The following is a 22,984-nucleotide window of genomic DNA, read 5'->3' as shown; positions in this document are numbered from 1 at the left end:
TACACAAGTTTTTTTTTTTTTAAATAAATAACTGCAATTTAAACTAATTTTGTCCCCACATATGGCTATAATTAATTATTAACCTTTGGAGTCCCAAATGTTAGTGAGAGTTCCGGGAAGTGTTTAAAACAAATGGTTTAAATGTGTATCTTCTTTTGCCATTGGAAGTTATGGAAGTATTGGGTGGAAGTGGTGGGTGGACAAGGCTGTTCAGCAGCAAAAATAGCAAACTCCAAACACAGAAATTTAATAACAAAATAAATCAGTTCAGGAAGTAACAAAAGGTTTAAACAAAAATCCTACAAACTGTTCAAACAAACAACATATAACACCCAAGCTTTGGCTGTTCTGGCATTCTCTTACTTTCTTTCTCCATGTTCAGGCTGGGCAACACATCTTCACTGAACTATCTCCAACACACTCTCTCCAAACAAACACTCCTTTGTACCATGTGACCAGGGGCTTAACTGATTCCACTCAATGAACCAATCAAACAGGTAAACAGTGGCATGTGGCAGTGCAAGGGTGGCCGTCTTGGGTCCAGCTTCCTTCACCAAGATGGCTGCTAGGCACCAACCACACACCAAACACGTGCTCAGTCACAGGCCCAGATTAAGCATGGAAAAATGTAGTAGACTTCCAAGTAAATTTCACCTCAAGTTGTCACTAGATTATTTTCCTGGAACCTTTCAAAGCAGACCCGGTGTCTGTATGTGGATAGTTTTGTTGCCTGGAAACCTCTGGCAACCAAATGTGGCCTGTTATAAAAGGACAGAGAGTTTACCCAGAGATTAATATTTTCTAATTTCAGATGTGCATTCAGTTGAAAATCTTTTATATGGACGTGTTCATGAAAGTCAGTAACTTGATCATTTAGGTACTGTTGTTAAACAAAAAGTAGTCCAACTCAATAAAAACAAAATGTAAATCAGTGCTCTAGTCCTACAGTATTTAACCCAAGATAATTTAGAATGTCTGTACAAACTACATGATAAAAGATTTAAAATGGAAACTTTACAGTTTCCATAAAATACGGCACCATATATATATATATTTTTTACTATGTTTTTGTACCCGTCATAGGTCTTGAAAAAGGTTTAAGGTGGGTCTGGTGAAGAAGTACTGTGTTCCTTTGAGAAAACTGAACATCAAGCTTTTACACGCTTTAATTCTCATTTCTCTTAATTACTCCTTAACATTAAAAATCAGACTTAAACTTAAGGGAGAAGGTCAGACAAAAGAGCCAGCGCAGAAAGCAGTAGTTTGTCCCAATTGTTACTTATTTAAGGCTGAAGTAATCAGACACTGAGGTAAATATATCCCCCCCCCCCCCCCCCCCCCCCCCCCAACACATCCTGAGGATTGTTTAGACATTTCTAATACCTGTTTCATTAAGCAGTGCCATTGTGACACATTTGTTTGACTTTTATTTACATTCCTTTAGGACTTCAGAACAGCAGTCAGGCCAAAACATGTGAATTTTCAAAAACAGTTTACAGTGTTATTTTTAAACTTTATTATTTTGATCATGCACACTCCTTAGCCTCACTGGATAGTGGATCTCAAAAAGTTGACTGTGAGGGGAAAAAAGGGTGCTGCTGTTGTGGTGTTTTTTTTTATTTTTTTATACACCATTCCACAGCATAGCACAGCCTGTCGTCAAAATCACAGCAGAAAGAAAAAACAGTCCCAAGCAATTGATAAGCAGCTATACCTAGAGGACCTGTTGAGTGTTGCATAGCTTCACTCTCTCTCAGATTGTATCCACTCTGACGACTTCTCATACACTCTGTATGCTGTTGATCGTGGGGGGTGGGGGGTGGGGGGGTGCAACAAAATGTATGCTAAGTAAGGAGGGTGGTATATAAAAAGTTTGCGCACCACTGCTGTAGGTGTTGCTTAAGTATATTTTTTATCATTTTATTCCTTTACTTGTGCATAACCTACCCAACACTTTACAGTTTAGAACACTACCACTATTGACATACTTATCTTTTTACCTTGGCGTCAGTATATACTGCTATTGTCCTAAAAGTTTATGTAATGACATTCCCTAGACTTCTCCTCTCTCCACTCACAGGGAGGTGTTATAATGTATGGCCAGGATTCTGGTGTATGAGTACAGACAGTAGTCTGGTAACCCTATATTGCTGTACATTTTGGGGAACTTAGTTGACTGGTATTCTATCAGAAGAAAGAGTGAATCACACCTTCCAGTTCAATAGGAAGAAAGGAGCAATACCTAATATGACAATCACAGATGTCAAATGAAATCAAAAGGGATGTATTGGACAGAAATATGAGAACAAGTCTTTCAGACACTGCATACATCCATGGTTAAAACTGCCTGCAGTGAGAATGGAGCCTGCTTTTTAGAGGCGCTGTATTGAAGATGGTGGATTGTGTTTCATAATAGTGTGTTGGTATGCACGACAGCTGCCAGTTCAAGATGTCTGTTAGCTACAGATATTAGTCATGCGATTGGAAATGTTAAACAGCACATCTTGAATTTTGGTCTAGCTGTCACTTGCAGAACAAGTCTAGTTTATTAAAATGTAAAGAGCTAGCAATAAACTGAACTTTAATTAATTTCTTTATTTGATATAACATTTGAGACCCAGTATTCCAGGCTGAACTGGATTCGATAAGCTCCGTCTGTGGAATCAGCTATAGACTATGCCAGTAGAGTCAGTTGCAACAATGAATAATGAGCATAGGCAGAAAAATGTTCCAGAAGAATCCTTCATTTATTGAATGCTCATTCACTCTGGGTTTTCTGGGCTATTCTTGCAGTTTGACAATATAAAAGGTCCGGCACTACTGGTTCCTTTCTGTGCCTGTGAATTGAAATTGTTGGTTGTTCCAATCTGTAACATCCTGCAGATGTTTGGTTCCACTTCCATCGTGACACATGGCTTATGGAAAATTATGAGGTGGTGTTAGGGCTCTGTCGATATTTTCAGGGTTTATGTTTGAGGAGCACACAAAATACTGTAATACAGCACTCAATGTTTAGAGCAATCTGTTTATTTTTAGCTGATTTAAGCATTTTTAAAGCCTGCTCATTACTCAATTGCACAGTGGTATTTATACCTGGTGGGTAACTTTTCCATTGCTTTCACAGACCTGACCCTGCCTGACTGAATGCGGCCAGGGTGAAGGGAAGTAAACAAAGTTGTGAATCACATCTAACACATCTCGCCTTGCTTGACTTTTTTATAGCGATCAGAAAAACTAGAAACCCCCTGGGTCCCTGGAAAATTGTTTCAAGTACACTACTATATTAGGAAAACAAAATTCTACTGGATGGATATGTCAATACTTCTAATATGATAAATAGAAAGAATATGCGTAAACTGGAAAATGTATATAGTCAATGGGAGATATATGTTCAATTCAGCTAATTTACTTTCCTATTGTTTATCTGGATATATCTGCCTGTATTTAGGTAAACATGATGATCCATTGATTAGCCCAGTCTGCTCAAAACAGATACAAGTTGAGTTTTGTGCTCTGGTCAAAAAGAAACATAAACTGAAAAAGTTTACTGGGTACTGTGTACCTGGAAGATCTGTGATTTGTAGCAGCAAGCATGCTTGTTTAACTTAAGAGTCAGTACAAGTCTTACTTCAGCTGTTAGCCCAGCCAACTTTCAGATCTAATATGAAAATATTATTCTGGGCTAAGACCAGTGGTTATGATGGATTCTTTCTCTCTTCCCATTTGAGTGCTTGAACATACCTAACTGATGTTTTTGCTTACAGAAAGGTCAGTGATCCCTCTTAAGTTTTACATAACCTTTTAATGTTGAACAGCTTCAGAACAAATTGCTGACTGTGAGTAGAAATAACATTTTTCAAAATGACTTAATTTATTGCAAGCATTTTTACATGTCTGCAGTTAATTAGGGCAGTGGCTTTTAGTTCCACCGTAAAGCAGTCTGTTTATAATAATTGCCCTTAGAAATCTCTGCAACACGGAGCCCTGATTTACACAGCTGAGAAACAACATAGGGTTGTGAGATGTAAGATAACATGTCTTTTATTTGGTTTAATTTAGTTTTATATCATCAAAACTAGAAAATACTATCGGAGACAAAAACACATTGGAAATGTGAAAAAACCACTAGTTATCAAAAGTGCAGATATCAAAAACACAAGCCAAGTTTCAAGAAACCATTGGGGCAACCTTGCCCAGCACAAAGCAAATAGGCCCAACTGTAAAACCAATGGGGGCCAAGGTTGCCCCAATTGTTTCTATTAACTTGTCTTGTGTTTTTGATACAAGTTCGATCCACTTTTATCGTGCCTGAAAAACACAAGCCAAGTTAGTAAGAAACTTTGAAAAAGGTTTTTAGTTTTATTTTTGCGTGCGATAGGTGTGACTAGTCCATTTTAAAGAGTCTGGCAGTTCTCGCTGATAGCTTGAGAGGAATGGTAGTTCCTCACGCCAATGTCACTAATATAACTCAGGCAGGAGAATGGCTCAATTGAAAAAATTGTTCCCTAAGCTAAGAAGACCAAAGCTGAAAAACTAACGGTTAAAAGAAAAAAAAAAACCTTCCAGTTGTATATGTGTCTGTCATGTCATGTTAACTAAGGCAGGTTGATTTTCATTGTAGATTGGCGAGTGCAACTTTTTTTTTTAGCGTTTGTCTAACAGTTTTAAAGTATTAAAGTACCAGACAAAAAGGAACAACATTTATTTGCTTGTGTCATACTTCTCAAAGATATCCCTGATGAATACAAGCTGCTGAGCTGCTCAGCTCTCTGCCCTCAAAAAAGATGACAAGATGCTTGCTGAATGTTATCTCCCTTACAATGCTCTATTCTTTTCCTCTAAGAAGAGAGAATAAATTAGCATAGCGTTTGCTAACAAACCCTTGAGGCTCTGTCAGTCAATTTACAACCATCAATAATGTTATTTACATTACAAACTTTGTAGAATTTCTAAACTGCCCTCAAAATATAGGCTAGTAAATAGATTAAACAGGTTGGCAGCTGTAGAATAGAAGTAGAAGGCTTGCAGTTTCAGCCTGAAAACACATATTGGATATTTAAAGTACGCAGTAACGTGCACATTTCCTGCCAGAGTTTGCACGTTTTTGAAACACCATAACCCCCTGCCTTTCACATGCACATGTGCAGAAATAATCACCCGCCTACAAGATCAGTACACAGACAGTGCAAATAAATCAACACTGCCTTGATTCTGCTCAACCCTTTTACAGCTCAAGGGTGTTTGAGAATTATGCTACCTTTGTTAGAATGGTGGTTTGTATGCATAGTTCTATTCGGTTAACTACCCATTTCCCTGCACCTATATGCTAAAGGATTGTGTTCAGTTCTGCTTCCACAAGACCTTCTGTTTGGTAGGTAGGCTGTTGCCAGGAACCCAGGCCTGTGATTGGACATTGCTTGGTTGATGAGTAAAGCCTGTAGTTACGCCCCCACATCCTCTTGCACATACAGAGCTAGTGCTGAGATGTTAGGATCTGCCTCACTTACTAGAGCTTCACTCGCCCTGAATTTGCTCTAGTCATTCAACTGAAGCACACAATAATTGACCTGCCTTCTCTATAAGGAACTCTTAATGATGCTAGCCTGCTTTAGAACCGCGGAATCGCAGGGTAGAGTGTCACCAAAAAGTCACCAGAAAGACATCTGTTAGACTGAGACTTGGATTGTATTTTCTTTCCATCTTCTTCAAACAATTGCAAACAACTGGATGTTCTTGGGTTACAGCAACTCAGGTACTGATACGGTTTATGCATTTTTGTGGCTATTGGTTTGGTTTCTTGGTTGACGAATTTGTTAGTTTTATTTACAGTGCCTATCATGGCCATAAATACAATATCTTGCAGTGTGTGTGTGTGTCAGATCAATGGAAGTTTCCAAAAAATGCTGAAATACTGATTGTAGTCATTTTCACAGGACATGTTTTTCTTGTGTTTCAGTGAATGGTGTCTTAATGTTTTTCAGTTTAAGAGGAACATCAAATATAACTTTGAAATGTTATTTTGTGAAGCACGTTATGAGTACTGGGATTTGCTTTGAATTTTGGCGCTTCTTTCCATTGTTTAATGGGTTATATCCATGTGCAATAGCCCTGGTACTTTTATTTTAGCACACTTTAACTCCACTGGGAGATGCAATGGTCCAGCATGGGATTGGTCTGACAGCGGAAGCCAGGACATAAAGATGCTGTGTAGCTAAAAAAGAAAATAAGAAAAAAAAAAAAAAACACTATCCACTTTATCACTATGACTCTAGGAACTTTACTAACTAGAACCACTCTTACAAGACTGCATAACAGTCTGCTGAGTCCATCTCTGTCAAGATGACAACAGAGGTAATGACATCTGCTTAGGAAAAATGTTGAAAAGTGAGTCTGATAATAGAGGAAGATGTGTCACCTGGAGGAGGTAGACCACACTAAAGGCAATCATGCTGGACGCATAAAAAGAAGCAAGGTGCCCAGTATTAATACATGTTATTGATTGTTTGAATGTATACATTTCTAGTACACTGGAAGTGCAATGTGCATTCACTAGTCCTTGCCTGTTTATTATAGTACTTACAGTACCAGTAGACTGTAAATACAAACAGAAACTGAAAAGCTCTGCTCTTGTTATAGGCACATACATTTTGGATATGGCAAGTTGACAGTTCTTTGAATTTTATTTTTATTTTTTCTCCAGTAAAACAATCGACATCACTTTTGTTCCTAGATTTAGCTTCAGTTAAGATTCATATTATTAACTATTTCTTAGGTGAATCGCAAAAACATGTTTAGTGTTGGAGATTTACTTCTGCTGTATAGGTGCAGTTGTTTTTGGAATCATTTCACTGAATCGTTTTAGTCCAATTTTTCTTTTGCAATTGGCTTAGATTTCCATAGTGTCTGCTGCACAGCTTTCTGTGTTTACAAACAGAAAGTTTGCCTTTCTAGGAAAACACATAATAAAAGGAAGCATGCAAAACATCAAGTGGGAAAGGATTTGATACCATTACTTAACTGGCATATATTCTCTAGACAACAGAGTCAGACTACAGTGCTGTGAATATCAGTTCATTTGTTTCTCTCTAGAGCTTCAACAGTCTATAGATGAACAAAAACTTTCAAGCATTACTTGGCAGAAGAATTCCAGTAAACACAGAAAATCAGACCGAGCGTGATGCATACTTATATTAAGTATATTTTTTGCTGGAGTATACATGATATGTATTACATTATTTTGCTTACTCTAGCAATGTGAAAGTAGAATGTGGCTAAATGCAGAGCTTTTTCAGATTAGACCACATTACACGCAGTCTTAAATCATAGGGGGAGAAAAATCTTCTTCCAAAATAAGCAGAAATTATAGCCGTGATTTGAAAATAGATTTACAGTCTCGTTTTAATAGTGTTTTTGTCTTTTTAGACCAAGCTAGTTAAAACGGCACCCTTTTCACAGTTACTGTATTTGTCCATACTATAAATTCTCTTTCTAGGTAGTGAACTGTGAAAATGTGTGTTCTTTAACAAGTAACTCGCGGGAAGTACAAACTGTATCATATTTTGGCATTTCACTTATCAATATACTGTGGATGCCCCCAAAGGATTGTTTTCATCTTAGGGAAACCTCTTGATGAAAAGGGTGCATCGTTATAAAGGAGGGATCCATCGAGATACCAAACTGGCCAATTAAAGCAAGTCCGAAGTCTGTAAATGAGTAGTCCTGCATTTGGTATTAGACAAGTACATACAGAACAAGCACATATTACAAATATTGGAACACTGTTTGCCAATGGTGAAGGTAGTGTGCTTGACAGTTCCCAATGAAATGTCATAATTGGACTGTGGTGTGCATCTGATTTTTGTGTTTAGCCTGGCACTTGTAAAGTATCATTAGATCATATGGAAAGTAATACATATGGCTTTCAATTGATGGGTTTGTTTGTGTGTTTGAAGTGGGTTCTATATATTTCCAGCACACAATGTTTTGGGTTCTAGGAATTTGGTACGACGTATGACTTGAAGTATTGCCTCCGAAAGGGAGAGAGCAAAATACATGAAAACAAGCATCTGTTCTGTAACTATGTGAATGTTGAGAGGTTCTGGTCTGCCAGCACTAGGCAACCATTAACAGCCGCAACGTCTCTGAACAGATAAACAGACAGATTTGTAATATAAGCTCTCGAACTGGGAAGTAGTTCATGCTGGTTGCTTGTTTTTTTTTCCACAGAATGAATAGCATGACAAATTATATGTAATGTTCTTTAATAGAACACAGGGTTCTTGTTATTTACTATTACAAGAATGCAATATACTGTTGTGCCTTGTTCTGCCTTGCTGTGTGTTCAGGTTTAACTAAAGAACACAGTAGTACAGCAGCATATATCTATATATATATATATATATATATATATATATATATATATATATATATATATAGGGTCAAACAGAAGGAAAATATGTTTCAGTATATGTATAAATGCAAAATGCACTCCCCCAACTCTGAATTATTTTCTAAGTCCCAGCCCTTTCCCTTCGACTCTCTGTTTTATTGTATCTGTTCATTCAGCAGTGGGAATAAAACACTGGCATCAGGATTCTCATGTGAGAGGCTCCTTCAATTCAACATGTTGAGCTCACATTTTTATACTTTATTATACTACTTATATAATAATAATGAACGAAAAATTGACTTGGAATGCTCTCTAGGTGTGCAATGATTTAAACTGAGTTTTCTTAATAATACAGTAGGATGCATGTCACTCATGAGAGGGATCTAGTGGAGGTGGCTGGCAGTCTGTAGATGGTCCCCTCTTAAGAGTTATACATATATCTAAAGAACTGCTTATCCTATAGTGATGAAACCTTCTAATGTAATTTTAAACAGATGTTATGGAGACAAATGTTTGTAGAAGGCTCTGTCACCTTTTAAAATGAACAGAATTATCAGGAGATACTACACAAAACACTTCATTTCTACAGTTTATTTGAGTGAATCTTCATGCCTAATACTATACAGTAGACATTTCAGCAGCTGTGATTTCACCTTTCTAAGACAGTCTTCATTTGTTTTTAATTTTATAATCTAATTTTGTTATAGTGCATTTTACTGATACAATATATAAAAATACAGATATATATATATATATATATATATATATATATATATATATATATATATATATATATATATATATATATATATATATATAAAGTCACACTTGACCTTTTTTCAGTTCTCAAAGGTATAGTCAGCTTATCCCACTCATTCCATTAAGAAATGGTTAAACTCTGCAGTAACCTTGGGTAAATATTGTCTGTTGCATAAAGATATCATGTTATCGTTTGTTTTAAAATAGTAATCAAATTCTTAGCCAGATGGACATCTCCTGATATTTAAAGTTCTGTTACAGAAGGTTTGTCAGGTAATTTTACTTAGAAATAAGGTACTAAAGGAAACATAATAAATTCAGTGAGAAAGAATTTAACTAGTGAAAACATTTCTCATTGAACTTATTAAGTTTCTTTAAGTATTTCTAAATTAATTGTTTAATAGTTCTGAAAATAAATGTTGTTTTGTATTTGTACATATATGGCTATTGGGTGTTTTTCAGTTATGGATAAACTGTACAAATACTATAAAGGCTTTTTAAATCTCTGGATGTATGAATCCTGTTTTCATGAAGTATGTAACGGGCTTATAATTTGACAAGCTCAAGAACCTGTAGCTATTTGGCATATAAACCACACCAGCCCTCCACTGGGTTTATTCAGTGGAAAACAGGTTTTTTATTTAACATTCCCCAGCCCTGGTCACAGTACCCAGTTTTAGCTGAACAAAGATGCTTCATACCATGCTTTGGAACTCTCCATCGGTGCAGCAATTCAACCAAAACTAGTAGCAAGTATCTTCTGGGTCTATAAGTAGGGTTGGGTTAGGGTTAGGGTTAGGGTTAGGGTTAGGGTTAGGGAAAGTACATCAGGTGATATCTTTCACCTCCATCGTTGTAGTGGTGTGCGATATGAGTCACTACCTGTCATTGTTCCTTCATATTGTAGTTCATAACTTATTGTCTGTTGAATACTTAATTTAGTTGTGGCCAATTAGAGTACAAATGCAATGCCTGTTTGTAAACAAAAGGACGAGCTCAGTGACCTATGTTCTCTTACTGAAACAGTATTAAGTTAACAGGTGCTGTGATTCTATTAAAATGGAAATTTAAATATGCCCACAAAAGTGATTTTGAAATCCCAGAAAAGTTAGTCTGACACAATCTCTGCTTCCTCAGATGTTGAAAGCTAAATGAGACTGCAAGGGCCCTCCTTCACTGCCTTTTTATATAACTCAAAAAGGAAAAGACAACACCCTGTTGAACTGTCTCAGATATGCGACGAGTGAAACTTGCGGTTGTTTTTGTTTGCAACTGTACTGTCTGCAAACCTGATGTAGTAAATCTGCATTTGATAAGCATCTTGTGAGTGACTTGATTTCAGAGGATTTTATGGTACAGCGTGAATCAAGATTGTTTAATGGTTTAAACACTCTGTTTAATTGTTTAAACAGAGTGATCATAGGGATGTGAGGAGGAAATGCAGTACAATCTCTGTGTCAATGAAGTAATTTCCTTTGCTCATTCTCCCATACCATACTCTACAGTAACAGACAAACACACACTTCCTATTTCACTGCTCTTATGACCTAGCTGTGTGTAGATGTATATTTCAATCCCTGCTAGGATATACTGCTGAGCATCTGATAACCCACTTCCTGTCAAGGTGTGCTAGCTCTTCCTGTTTTGTAGTGTTATAAATTAACAGCCTGAAGAGACTGCATCCTGTGATAAGAGACTGTGCACCAAGGATGCTGGTTGCTTCTGTGATTACATTTTGGAGATGAAACATGAACAATATTCTGTAACACATCCAACAATAGTAAACTGGCTTCTATTATTTTTTGTCAAATATTTTTCCATTGCTTTCTCTTCCATACCATTAGACCACAACAAATGGCATTGCTGTGCAATATCTGCTACAAGAGACAGGACAGGAAGTAACTGTTGGTGAATTCCTATCTTTAGCATCCAGTGACAATTACTGGTGTACTTGTGCCACTGTTAAAACATTTAGAAGTCAAAAATGTTTAAATTGTATAAAAGCAAATGATCATTGGCAAGTTTGTGATAATGCTCATTTTTCCATTAAAGACTGAGGAGCTTTCTTCACAAGAGTTCAAGTAACTACAGTACATACTGCTATAAGTTATGTGATTTGTACACCCCACTGTCATCCATTGGGGATTTCAGAAGGTAGCCTATTGCATATACACATTGGGGTGACCTTTAGTACCCTGGTACAATTTGGTGTGGCATTTCTACAGTTTTTTTCTATGCGTCTTAAGGATTTAGAGTAGTTCGGCTTTTCACCTCTCCTGCCTTTTATTAGAATGTACTGTAAATATGGTTAGCTCGTAACGTCAATGAAAATAAGCATTTGCATCCTTCCTCTTATTTACAAATATGCAGGCAGATGCATCCTGCAGCTGCATTACTCTTCCCTCTAGTAGACACCGCATAGATTTAGATTATTTTGTTGATGGCTTGTTGAGCAAAGTTAGTACTCTTCCAGAATTTAAATGTGCAGTGTGTGAAAGAGACTTTGCTAACTGGTGCACAATTTGGGGGTCATTTCATATCTTCAGGTCAATTTTCCATGTGCTCCTTTACAAACAAGCTCATAGAAATCAACTTATTAAACTTTTGCGCTGATGTGTGGTTAAACATTGACTGAAATTCTTATTAAAAACAGTAAATCATTACTGTGGCAATGTACTATGCCTGGTAGCCCCATTAACTCCAGTTTCGCCCTACACTCTAATAGTAAAAATGTGTCAAAATTGATTGAAGAACATTTAGTAACAAGTGATGAAAGTGGGAAAAACAGAACCCTATTAATCTTTTTTCATTTACAGTCTCCATGTACAATGGTAAATATTATATGTATATACTATGTATGTGAATGCTAGATAGAAATATGCTTTTTCAGCTGCAGATTTCTTTAGAACCTGATAGAAGCTATAATTAAGGTGTGGCAGGGTTGAAGCCCTGTCGGTGTAAATAGGCGTGTATTATAATATATTAATAATATATTCCTGCCAGCAATCACAGGTGTGGCCATTCCATAATAAGGTAATTGCCACACCTGTGATTGTTGTCGGGATAGATTTAACTCCATCCCTGCCAAACTTCCACTCACACACCTATTTACACCGACAGCATTTCTGTCCTACCACATAAGAATATGTAAGGCTTTGCCATTACAACTGCAGAATCTGCCTAAATGGCAACAAATTCAATGTAAAATGATTTCAATTCCATTTTAAATAATTCACCTTCGGTACACTAACACCACCTATAATCTGTATGCTTGCATATATAAGGTCTTCATGCGTTTAACTACATATTGGAGAGGGGTATGCATTTTTAAAATTTTTGTTTAATATTTGAATTTAAATGTTGTAAGCATTTCAGTACACTGGCAAAATATATTATAAAGCCAAATGAAAAAGGCACAGCTCACTTTTTTTTGGGGGGGGGGGGGGGGGGGGGGGTATTATGACATCATGCTGTGGCATATATATTTTCTTTGTTGTTGCACTGTCTTTTAAGTTGGGGTATTGACATTCACTACTGTTTGGAAATGCTGCTGCTTCTGGGACTAGCAATATATCTAAAGCTTTGGCCAACATGTCAGGAAAATCAGTATAACAGCCTGCTTTTGTGCTAGAAGGCCACGAAGTAACAGTTGTGGACTTCTAGCAAACCAACAGGTTTGAGCCAAAGCGTTTAAAATGTTATTTACACTTTCTAGGCAATGTAGAATTTATTAAAATGAACATAACTTGTATTGTTACACTTTTTCAGAGGTTGTTATAATAAATAAATGAGGCCCGCTGTAACAAACAAAAGTGAATTAAGCAGACAATCAACGTGTTTACTTGCCTTTGTGCTACAAAGTTAGCCATTGGCAGGCTACCCAACTCTACACATTTCTCATTCCTGCCCTATCTTCCCAAGCAAATCATCAGGACAGTGGAATAAACAGCACACTATATTGGATGACCCCGCTTGATTAAGAGGATGTTTGAGTGCAGCAATTCCCAGAGAACAGCCAAAACGGCAGTTACAAATTTAGCAGTTAGATACTTCAGAAGTAACATTTTAAGGCAGTTTACACCCTGATAGAACCTGGAGCAATGTCTTGAGTACTACTACCACTGTGACCTGAAGAAACATTAAAAAATTCTGGATATTTGATTCTGTTTTGCATAGATAATTTTATTTGTAGAACATAAACACGATGCATTTTATGTTCACGATGTGAAAGTACATTGCTTGTGTTAGGTCTTTCTACTGCAGAGTTGAACAGTAAACTAAGCATACAGTAAGACTGGAATAAAAAAAAGGTTATGGAATTAAGGGTTAGAGAGATAAAGATAAGTTAAATTAGTTGGCAGAAGTCTACCAGAAGCCATAATAGTAGTACAGTATTTCATGTTAGATTTTGAAATGTCACATTTTTCATACAAGGTGATATGTAATTCATTATGTCAACATAACATGATTCATCAGGTTAATTCTAAATGGTGATGCAAAACTTTTGGCCATAGCTGTAGACTGGAATTTTGATTGTAATCCAGCAATTTTAAATGTTCTTTTCTTGGAAAAAGACACACTGGTTTTTCAGCAGTGTTTCATGAAAAACCTAGAACATTTAATAACTTAAATAACTTTCTTTTTTATGTACGGCAGGGTAGGGTGTGGTTTTTGTGATGATGAAAACTAATGGCTACTCATACCAACTAGAGCTGCTGTAAAATAAACTTGGGATTTTAAAAAGCTGCACAGAATTGCAGTCCTAAATCATAACAAACCAATATAACTAAGTGCAATTCCTTTCCAAAGAGTTTATGGCATTGGAGAACATCCGACAGGGGGTATGACCTGAATTCATGTTTAGCCTTAGAAAACCTCCCTTGAGTCCTGAGTTCAAATTAAGTTCAGAACTCAAACCCATGAAATATAGTAACCTGAGGTATGTATCCTTGTAAGGTAAAGTTGTAATGTGGAAAGTTACAAAACTTTCAAGAGTTGGGCAGAATTGTCAAACCACAGATTAGGTTACCCTTCTACGGTAACTGTGTATAATGTGGTTTTGCCACCTCATGGGTAACTAATGCAGTTGTTATCTTAAAGTTTAAAAAGAATGTGAATAATGTTCTTAGTGATGCCTCTCAGTTGCAGAAAGCCTAGACAGAGCCTGGAAGAGTTTTGCCACACATCTGAATGAGCCAGAGAGCGAATATTTTGATTCCATGAATCTGTTGGTTGCCACATTAAAAGTAATTTTCCAAAGCTGTGAATTTGTCTGCTTTAACTTATATTTAAACAATACTGAAATATAATAGGGCAAATTTATACCCCGGATAAATTTACAGGAGTAAAGTGCTGCTCTGTATTTTTTGCTTTCTGTTTTTTAAACCAAAAAGCTTTTATTGTCTGACAAACGTAGTTACTATTAGCTGAACATATCATAACCTTCTGAGTGGATAGCCCCTTACAAATAGGCTACCCTAGAAATAGAAGGAGGTAATGCAGAATTATATTAGTATTTTCGGCATGGAATTTCATGCTGGGAAGTAAGCAAAAGCTTTAATTAGCCTCTGAAATAGATTTACATTTGCATGATAGCACAAAGCAGGACATGAATTATCCTTGACCTGTTGTATTTTGTACTTGAAGTGCTTTTTAAAATTGCAGACGTGGAGTGAATAAGCAAGGTAGATATCTTGCAGTACATTGTGTCCTGCAGTATTTGACTAATGGAGTATCTCAACCAAAAAAGCAAATGTAAATATTGTTACTATCCAAAGCCTGCTTTCAGATTGGACAAGAAAATGGAAACACCCGAGAGTTGCAGCACACACCTTTTGGTAAATGGGCTGTCCCTCACATTACTGATTTAATGTGTCTTGTGACATGTATTATGTCTATATAAAATCATAATTAATGCAAATATGAATTTCTTTGAACTAAGAATGAATCCAATGAAGGTTCATCGAGATATTAACAAATAGACAGGACATTGGAGGTGACACATTGCATTGTGGGTATTTTCTTTTATTGAATTGTCTTGTTAGAATCAAAGCCTTTGCTTTTATTCCAAACCAAGCATTTTTTTAAAATGTATTTATTTTTTTGTATTTATTGATAATTAAGAGAGTAACTGCATAAAGGTATGACCAGAAGAGCTAACCTAATGAATTAAACACATCATACTCGGCACATGATGGACTATCTGGTTAAAGCATGCTGTTAAAATTTGAATGGAAGTGGTTCCTAGCACTACTGTAGCTGGTGTAGCACTCAGTGAAAATTTTAGATTGCTTGAGATGTGTACTATATACTAATACAAGCCTCTACAACTAGCTTTATGAGCTCCATATAATGAGAAAAGAGCTAGATGCTGTATGTAATACATATGTTTTACATGTTACGGAGATACACTAGTAATAATTCTTTATCTGGACTTGGCTTATAAGACTTATACATTCAGTTTTACCAAATTTCATAATGGCTTAAAATTAGTGCTGGGACAAATATCTGAATATTCGAAGGAATATTTTTTGACATGTATTCTGATACAAAAATCAGTTGCTTGTATTTGCTACAAATTACAAAAATACCTTGCACTTATATACCGTCTCGCCATAATTTACAGTTTAATTACAGTTTCATAAAATGGCAAATAAACATAAACAGAGGATCAACACAGCAGCTCCAGCCTCTATTTAAAAGTTTTAGACAGCAAAAAGTAAACAAAGCAGATTATGCACGTGCATAGTGATCTCTATGGAAAGCCATCTGGGACAAAAATGCGTTGTGCTGTTTTTTAGAGCGAGTCAGAATCTCATAGGGCAGAAAAAAAGGCAAGCATGTCATTCTGAAATCCCTCGCTTAAACAGAACCCCACTTCCTGAAAATGTTGTGTCGTGATTTTTATATAGATTGTATATATTATATTTTTGGTTGCGACCTTCTGTTATGTGGAATGTAATAAACAAGAACCAAAATGGTGAGTTTTTCCCCCCTTCACTTTACAACACCATTTCCACGTTTTGTTTTATTTGGAGTTTAAAGATAAATTTAATTTTTCATTTGCTTGTTCAGCTACAAAAAGGTACAAGTAAACCTCACGTTATTACTTTGTGAAAATGTGTCAATGGCCACTGTTTACTGTGAAGAAACGGCAATGAAAAGGAATGAAAAAATAAATAAATAAATTGCGTTGTCAATGTTATGTACTATTTATTTTGTGAATAAACAACACCATTTTATTTATAGAGCGCCTTTCATAGCAAGTATTGCAAGGCACTTTACAAGATTTAAACAAACAAAGAAAAAATACAATTAAGTACAGTTAAAAGCCAATTAAAGGTCAATTTAAAATAATAAGTCTTTTAAAGAAGTTTTAAAAAACTCCAGAGACTCTGAACTTTTAATAAAATTTGGCAAGGAGTTTCGAAGTCTGGGTGCATAAACAGAAAAAAGCCCAGTCGCCCTGGGTGCGCAGCCTGGAGTTGGGGACAAACAACAGACCAGCCTCAGAGGAACTTAGATTGCAAGCAGGGACATAGGAAGTAGGTCAGCAATATATAAAAGAGCAATGCCAGTTAGAGCTTTATAGGGTAGCATTGCAATTTTAAAATCAATTCTAAAGGCAACCAATGGAATTGACATAGTACAGGTGAAATATGATCACAAGCTTTTGATCTTGTCAGGATACGAGCAGCAGCATTCTAGACATATTGGAGCCTTCTAAGAGTATTATTAGGAAGGCCACGGAACAAAGCTTTGCAGTAATCCAATCTCGAGCTGATGAGTGCATGAACTAACCTTTCTGCACCTACTGATGATAGAAAAGAACGTAAACGGGCAATATTGTGGAGGTGAAAAAAGGCTGTCCTAACAACAATGCATACGTGAGGTTCAAAGGTTAAGGAGGAATCCATAATAACACCCAGGTTTCTAATACTAAAACTGACTTTAATATCAGAACCGTCTAATTACAGTGAGGAGAAAGTAACTCTGTGCAAATGATTCACAGATCCCAGTAGCAAAATCTCAGATTTGTCAGAATTTAACCTGAAGGAAATGATCATGCATCCAACTTTTTATATGAGCAATACAGTCTGACAGAAGAGAAACTGCTATGTCAGAATTAGTTTTAAAAGAAAAATAAACTTGGGTGTCATTAGCATAAAAATGAAAATTTACACCAAAACGTTTGAAAACCTGATCTAAAGGCAGCATGTAAATATTAAACATTAAAGAGCCCAACACAGAGCCCTGTGGGACACCAGAAATAATTCATTCAGAATCAGATGTGAAAGTACCAAGAGAAACTGATTGACATTTATTGGACAAATATGATCTAAACCAATGGAGAGCAATGCCTTAAATTCCAACAGTCTCCTCCTACCTTCCAAGTTAATATTGTGGTTAACTGTGTCAAATGTTGCACTAAGATCAAGTCAAACTAGAATGGAACAACATCCACAATCAGCAGCCATTAGTTGAGCAGAAAAGGCAATTAGAAATGGGCCTGTAATTGCTCAGCTGACTAGGATCAAGAGTGGGCTTCTGAGTAATGGTTTAAGTACTGCTTGTTTTAAAAGTGCAGGATCCACCCCCGTCTTCAGAGAGGAGGTAATAACAGTAGTAATAACTGACCCAATTGTAGACATACTTGAACAAAGTCAACGAAGAAGGAACAGGATCCAGAAAAGATTTAGAGAGCTTCAATACTGAATAGTGACCTCTGACACAGCAACCTCCTGGAAACCTGTCATAGGAGCTCCCACCAACGTTTAACTTGAACTGCAATTTGGTATCCTTTGTTTTGTAGTTAATTCACTGGGGTAAAGTAAATCCTACACAACGTATTCTTTACTCCTGGGATATTTTTCTATTTTAACGTAAAATGCTTATTGCTGTAAAATAAATCCACACACAGGGGCCACACACCCCTGCCCCTGCTGCTATGCTGTCTCTGTCTGCGTTCAGAGCAATAGAATGGCTTTTATTACTTTTTTGAAAAATGAATGAATATTTAAATTATGAGCGAATATTTGAACATGAAAATCCTGTGTTTGTCCCAGCGCAACTTAAAATTCACCCTGAAACACATAAGCATGTGTTATTACACAAGATGTTGTTTAATCTGTGTTTACTTCCAGGATACTATAAAATAGCCTGTCGTTTGGTGGAGGTGATTGTTTATCCTGGGATCTGCAGTGTTCGAACCACTGGTACAGTATGTATACCAATTTATTCCCAGCGTGAAAAAAGTCTTGGAATAAATGTCTGGAATTTTGTCAATTTAATCTAATACAGCAGTGAAATCTTGTAATGTACTTACAGCAGAATTAAAACAGTTAAATTGAGATTCTTCGTACTATATATATATATATATATATATATATATATATATATATATATATATATATATATATATATATATATATATATATAAACTGACAGTATATGTATACATATGTATATGTATTAAATTACAGATAAAATCATTCATAATGTTTCGATTTGGCATGTAATTAGAATAGGCCATAGCTCAGTTTCTAATAGCATTTACCTATGCTGAAAAAACATATTTTGAAATTGGGTCAAATTTGAAATCATGCATTTTGCTGAGTGTGAAAGATCTATGCTGCCTGGTAAAGCATTGTTAAGGATACATTGCCATTCATGTTCACCCTATTATTTGAAAGGAAAATCTTTTCATTTTAAACTGTCTTCCATGAGGTCATAAAATAGAATCTGTTTTCTGCAGAATGTACTGTAGAATAAACACTGCTGCAGCCCAGTGAACACAAGTAGAATGCTGTCTTTGTTTTGCCACTGCTCTGTGAAAGTAAAGAAACACAAAAGCCTGGTATTTCTATGCGTGACTGAATCTCCATTTCACTGGCAGGTTCAAAACATCTCTGTTTAATGATCCAGTCATAGTATGTGGGTCATGGTGTCCAAACATTAAGGTACAGAAGGAAGGTTAAGTAGGTATTTTTTGGGGGTTTTATTTTCTTGTCAGGACTTAATGGTAGAATTATTTCCGTTTTTTGGAACTACAGTATTTTCTGACAATGAAGTACCTCATTTATTAGATTTGAGGAAGCTGCTAAATTTTGATACAAACGGTGAATGTAACGTGATCTTTTCCGTCCTCGCAGAAGCACATCTTTGTCAGGACTTATTGTCCTGAAATCATTAAGTAACAGAAGGGAACAATTTCCAGTGCAGTTTTGCATAGTAGATTCCTCTTTTAGCAAGGCTTAAATTTATTAAACCAAATATACATTTGTCGTAAACATTTAAACCTGTTAAATTAGAACTTTAGAGTGAAATCCAGCCCTCTGATTAGGTGCCCTCATTGATTCACAAAGTCACAATACAAGAAGCTTCCAGGTGAAGTTGCATTTGTTAAGCAGGATATGTTCCATGCCCTCACCTACAGCCAATCATACCAGGGCCTACATCACTGTGACAATATATGACAGTATACAAAGTTGGTAGCAGATGCAATGCCAGTCTTTCTGCAATCAATTTGACCTGTTTTTAAAATTTAAAAAAACACTAGAAAAGCTTTAAAAGCTAAAAAGCTTAAAGCTTGTTTGATAGATAAATGAAAACCTAGAATTTAAACTCAGACAGGCATAGTGTGCGCAGGTCTTGGTATCATTGCAGTAGTTTTGCTGTTTCCAGTGTGATTGTGATCCAGCGGTATATATTTTTTTTTAACTGAGTAGGTGCAGGATAAACATCCCTGCTTAAAACTTGCTTAGACTAAGGGTAAAATCTATCATCTGCTTATCAAATTCACAGACTATTTCCCAACCACATTATTTTCAGTATAATAATGAAACATTTAGTTTTCATGACTACAGTAATAATAATTTTTATTTAGCGCCTTTCATAGTGGACCACCATCACAAAGCGCTTTACAAGATACGAGACTAAGGTGTGTGAACTACGCATCAGCTACAGAGTTACTTACAGCAATGTCTCACCCGAAAGACAGAGCACAAGGATGTTAAGTGACTTGCTGGGATGGGATTTGACGGAGCTGGGATTTGAACCAGGGACCTTTTAGCTATAAGCCTGTTTCTTTAACCACTGGACCACACAGTAGTTTATTACTAACCCAGGGGAAAAAATCCAAACAATGTTATTCATACATACTTGGCATACTGTCAGAGATACTTATGGTTACTGTGAGGGGGTATTAGAATAACATTGATATTGCTTTATGTAGTATTGTTAAAAATGTGTTGTAAAGACTTTCCTTAACTATAAATAAGGGTCTCGTATTTTGAAATTGTATGTTGTTGTCTAAATATCATTGCTAGGTAACCAAAGAGTCGACTTCATTAGCAGCCCAAAAAACAATGCTTACCAACTCCTTATTTTAGTATTAATCAGTGTCTCCATATAATATTAATTAATAACAGTGGTTGATTGCCCAGAAAGAAAGAACAAAAGTTCACTTCAAAAGCTATTACAGGTTTAACTATATTGTTGCATGTTTAGCAGCAACTGGGCAGGAATTGTAGTGTACTTGAGCCATTCTTAGGGTTCATCAATCTACTCCTGGGCCTGGATCTTACAGAATCTATGAACAACTTTTGTATCAAAAAGATTTGATGAGAGTGCTTGGAGTTTCTATAGAATTATATTGGCTTTAAGCCCAGCAGTTGGTAATACACCATTCACTTTGTAAGGGTAACCTTTAGTTCAGCTTTTTTGGAGGGCTAAGTGACTGGTATATTGTTTTTTCTTGCTAACTAGACAGTATTTACTGTTTATTTGTTACTGTTAAATTAAGACATTTCCTTTATTCTATGCATATAAAGAAACATTGAAGTTTAAATGAAAACAATGGTGACTGCATCAATCAGTAACTTCCTTATAGTACTACTACTAGTCTTGGGCTACCTTGAGGAGCATCCCAGAACTGACATTGGTGTCTTTATTCAAAGTGTCTCTCTCAAAATCTTTAATCAGCATTCCAGCCATTTGGCTGCCAGATGTATGTTATTGCTCTTGGCCTGTGCTGAAGAATCATGTTTGAGCAGCAGTGTAGTGAGTTTCCATTCAGAGAGGGAACTCAAAGACGTCAGTTGAGCTGGGCAGGGAGGTTGGAGGTTTGCATTCACTTCAAGGCTCCCCTCGCATAGCTCCAGACAGTGGCATATTATTTAAAAAGGTAGAGGAAAACTGCAGGAAGAAAAATTGGTGATTTGGGGGAAATTATGCAAAATATCCCCTGGCCTTGAAATGTGGCCAAAAACAAGCAGCATAGATGTAGAGAAGAGCGTGGACCTGTTCTGCTCCCTCACAGTAGGCAGTTCATAAGCTAATTTGAATTGTAAATTTGGAAAGGTTTACTTCTCTCTCTCATTCATACTGGCATGAATCCAGTCAACTTGTGGAAATATTTGTACTAATAGAGAGAGAGTAAACATATTGTACTGTATGTAGATATAATAGTCTGAATGTTGGTATATAGTTCACTGTGTTTGGCTTCCTTACATGAGGTTAGAGTTGTGTTCAAACTTCATTTTTATTCATTAAAAAATAATCATTCATGCTGTTGCAAACTACAGATTCATTGCTATTGGAAATGAGGAATTACTAAACAATGATATTGTCGAGATCTCCAAGTAGCAATGCCGCCAGAGGTCACTTTGGATGTTAATATTTTACATTTTGGACTGGATTTAGCTTTTGAGGACAACTGCTAGTTCTGTGAGTTATAATTTCCATTAATGCAATCATGTTTTTCACAGCTGTTTGTAGATTATGGGTACAACTGCCAGTACAGCACAGCAGACAGTCTCCGTAGCACATCCATTTGACAGTGTCCATGGCAACGGGATGGCAGACAACAGGCGGTCAGTGAGCATTAACTCCTTTCAAACAGTCAACATTCAAAACAACAAGGCCAAGTCCATTATTACCAATAAGGTGGCACCGGTAGTCATTACGTAAGTATTTCTTTAAAGTTGCTGGTAAATATTTAATTGATACCTCATACCTGCAGTGCAGCACATCTATAGAACCTGAGCATTGGTATAGCATTGGTTTGGCTTACTTGCTGCTTTTTCATGTCTCCCATGAGATGCTCAAGTTCTGTAGATGTGACCTTGATTGTTGTGGTATAGTAAAGTTACGAATCTTCTCTACTTGTGTTTAATTTTAGGTATAACTGTAGAGAAGAGTTTCAGATTCACGATGATCTCCTTAAAGCAAATTATACTGTTGGACGAATTTCAGACACCATGCCTGAACATTACCTCGTACAGGTAAGAACATTTGGTTCAGGGTTTTTACTGGTATTATTTCTTTACTTTTTATTAATCTTTGGAGAAATAAAACTAGTTATAATTAGTTGTCTTAAAATGAGTGATTTTAGATTTTAGCCGATTTTTAAACATCTATTAAACACCCCTGAGACAAACAACAAATGGTCACTTCACCTTTCTGAACAGATGAAAGCCCTGCTTGACACATTTTTAGTCATATGTAAAAAGACATTGACTAAACACCTCAAAAAGGGGATGCACAAGCACAGAAAAAGAGAAGCCTATCTATAATGTTGTTTGGCTATTTTTACAATGCTTCAGTACTGTTGACTCTATACCAGAACAATTCAAGGTTTGTATCTCAAAAGGGGTTGAGTGTCCCTTTAGAAAAACTGTCCGGCTGTTTTTAATGTTACCTGTTGAGACGAATAGCATATATTGAGCAATTAATACAATAGCACATATCTAAAATTAGCATTTCTTTTTTTTTTTTTTTTTAACAGTTTTGTAGTTAAGATAACACCTAACAAGACTTTTATTTTTTCTCTCTTAG

General features: G+C 36.2%; 1 protein-coding gene across 1 annotated transcript in view; it reads left to right on the top strand.

Moving 5' to 3' along the window:
* Positions 1-5,474: 5,474 nt before the first annotated feature.
* LOC121321874 (paladin-like) overlaps positions 5,475-22,984 on the top strand; it is a 78,224-nt gene continuing 60,714 nt past the window's right edge. The window contains exons 1-3 of the mRNA XM_041261185.1: positions 5,475-5,752; positions 21,916-22,113; positions 22,329-22,431. Coding sequence (XP_041117119.1) covers positions 21,929-22,113; positions 22,329-22,431 — 288 coding nt within the window. The 5' untranslated portion in view covers positions 5,475-5,752; positions 21,916-21,928. The remainder of the gene's footprint in view (positions 5,753-21,915; positions 22,114-22,328; positions 22,432-22,984) is intronic.

This window comes from Polyodon spathula, chromosome 10, assembly GCF_017654505.1.
Source record: "Polyodon spathula isolate WHYD16114869_AA chromosome 10, ASM1765450v1, whole genome shotgun sequence".
Classification (NCBI taxonomy): domain Eukaryota; kingdom Metazoa; phylum Chordata; class Actinopteri; order Acipenseriformes; family Polyodontidae; genus Polyodon; species Polyodon spathula.
Note: the sequence above shows the minus strand (reverse complement) of the source record. Positions and strands in the feature narration are given on the sequence as shown.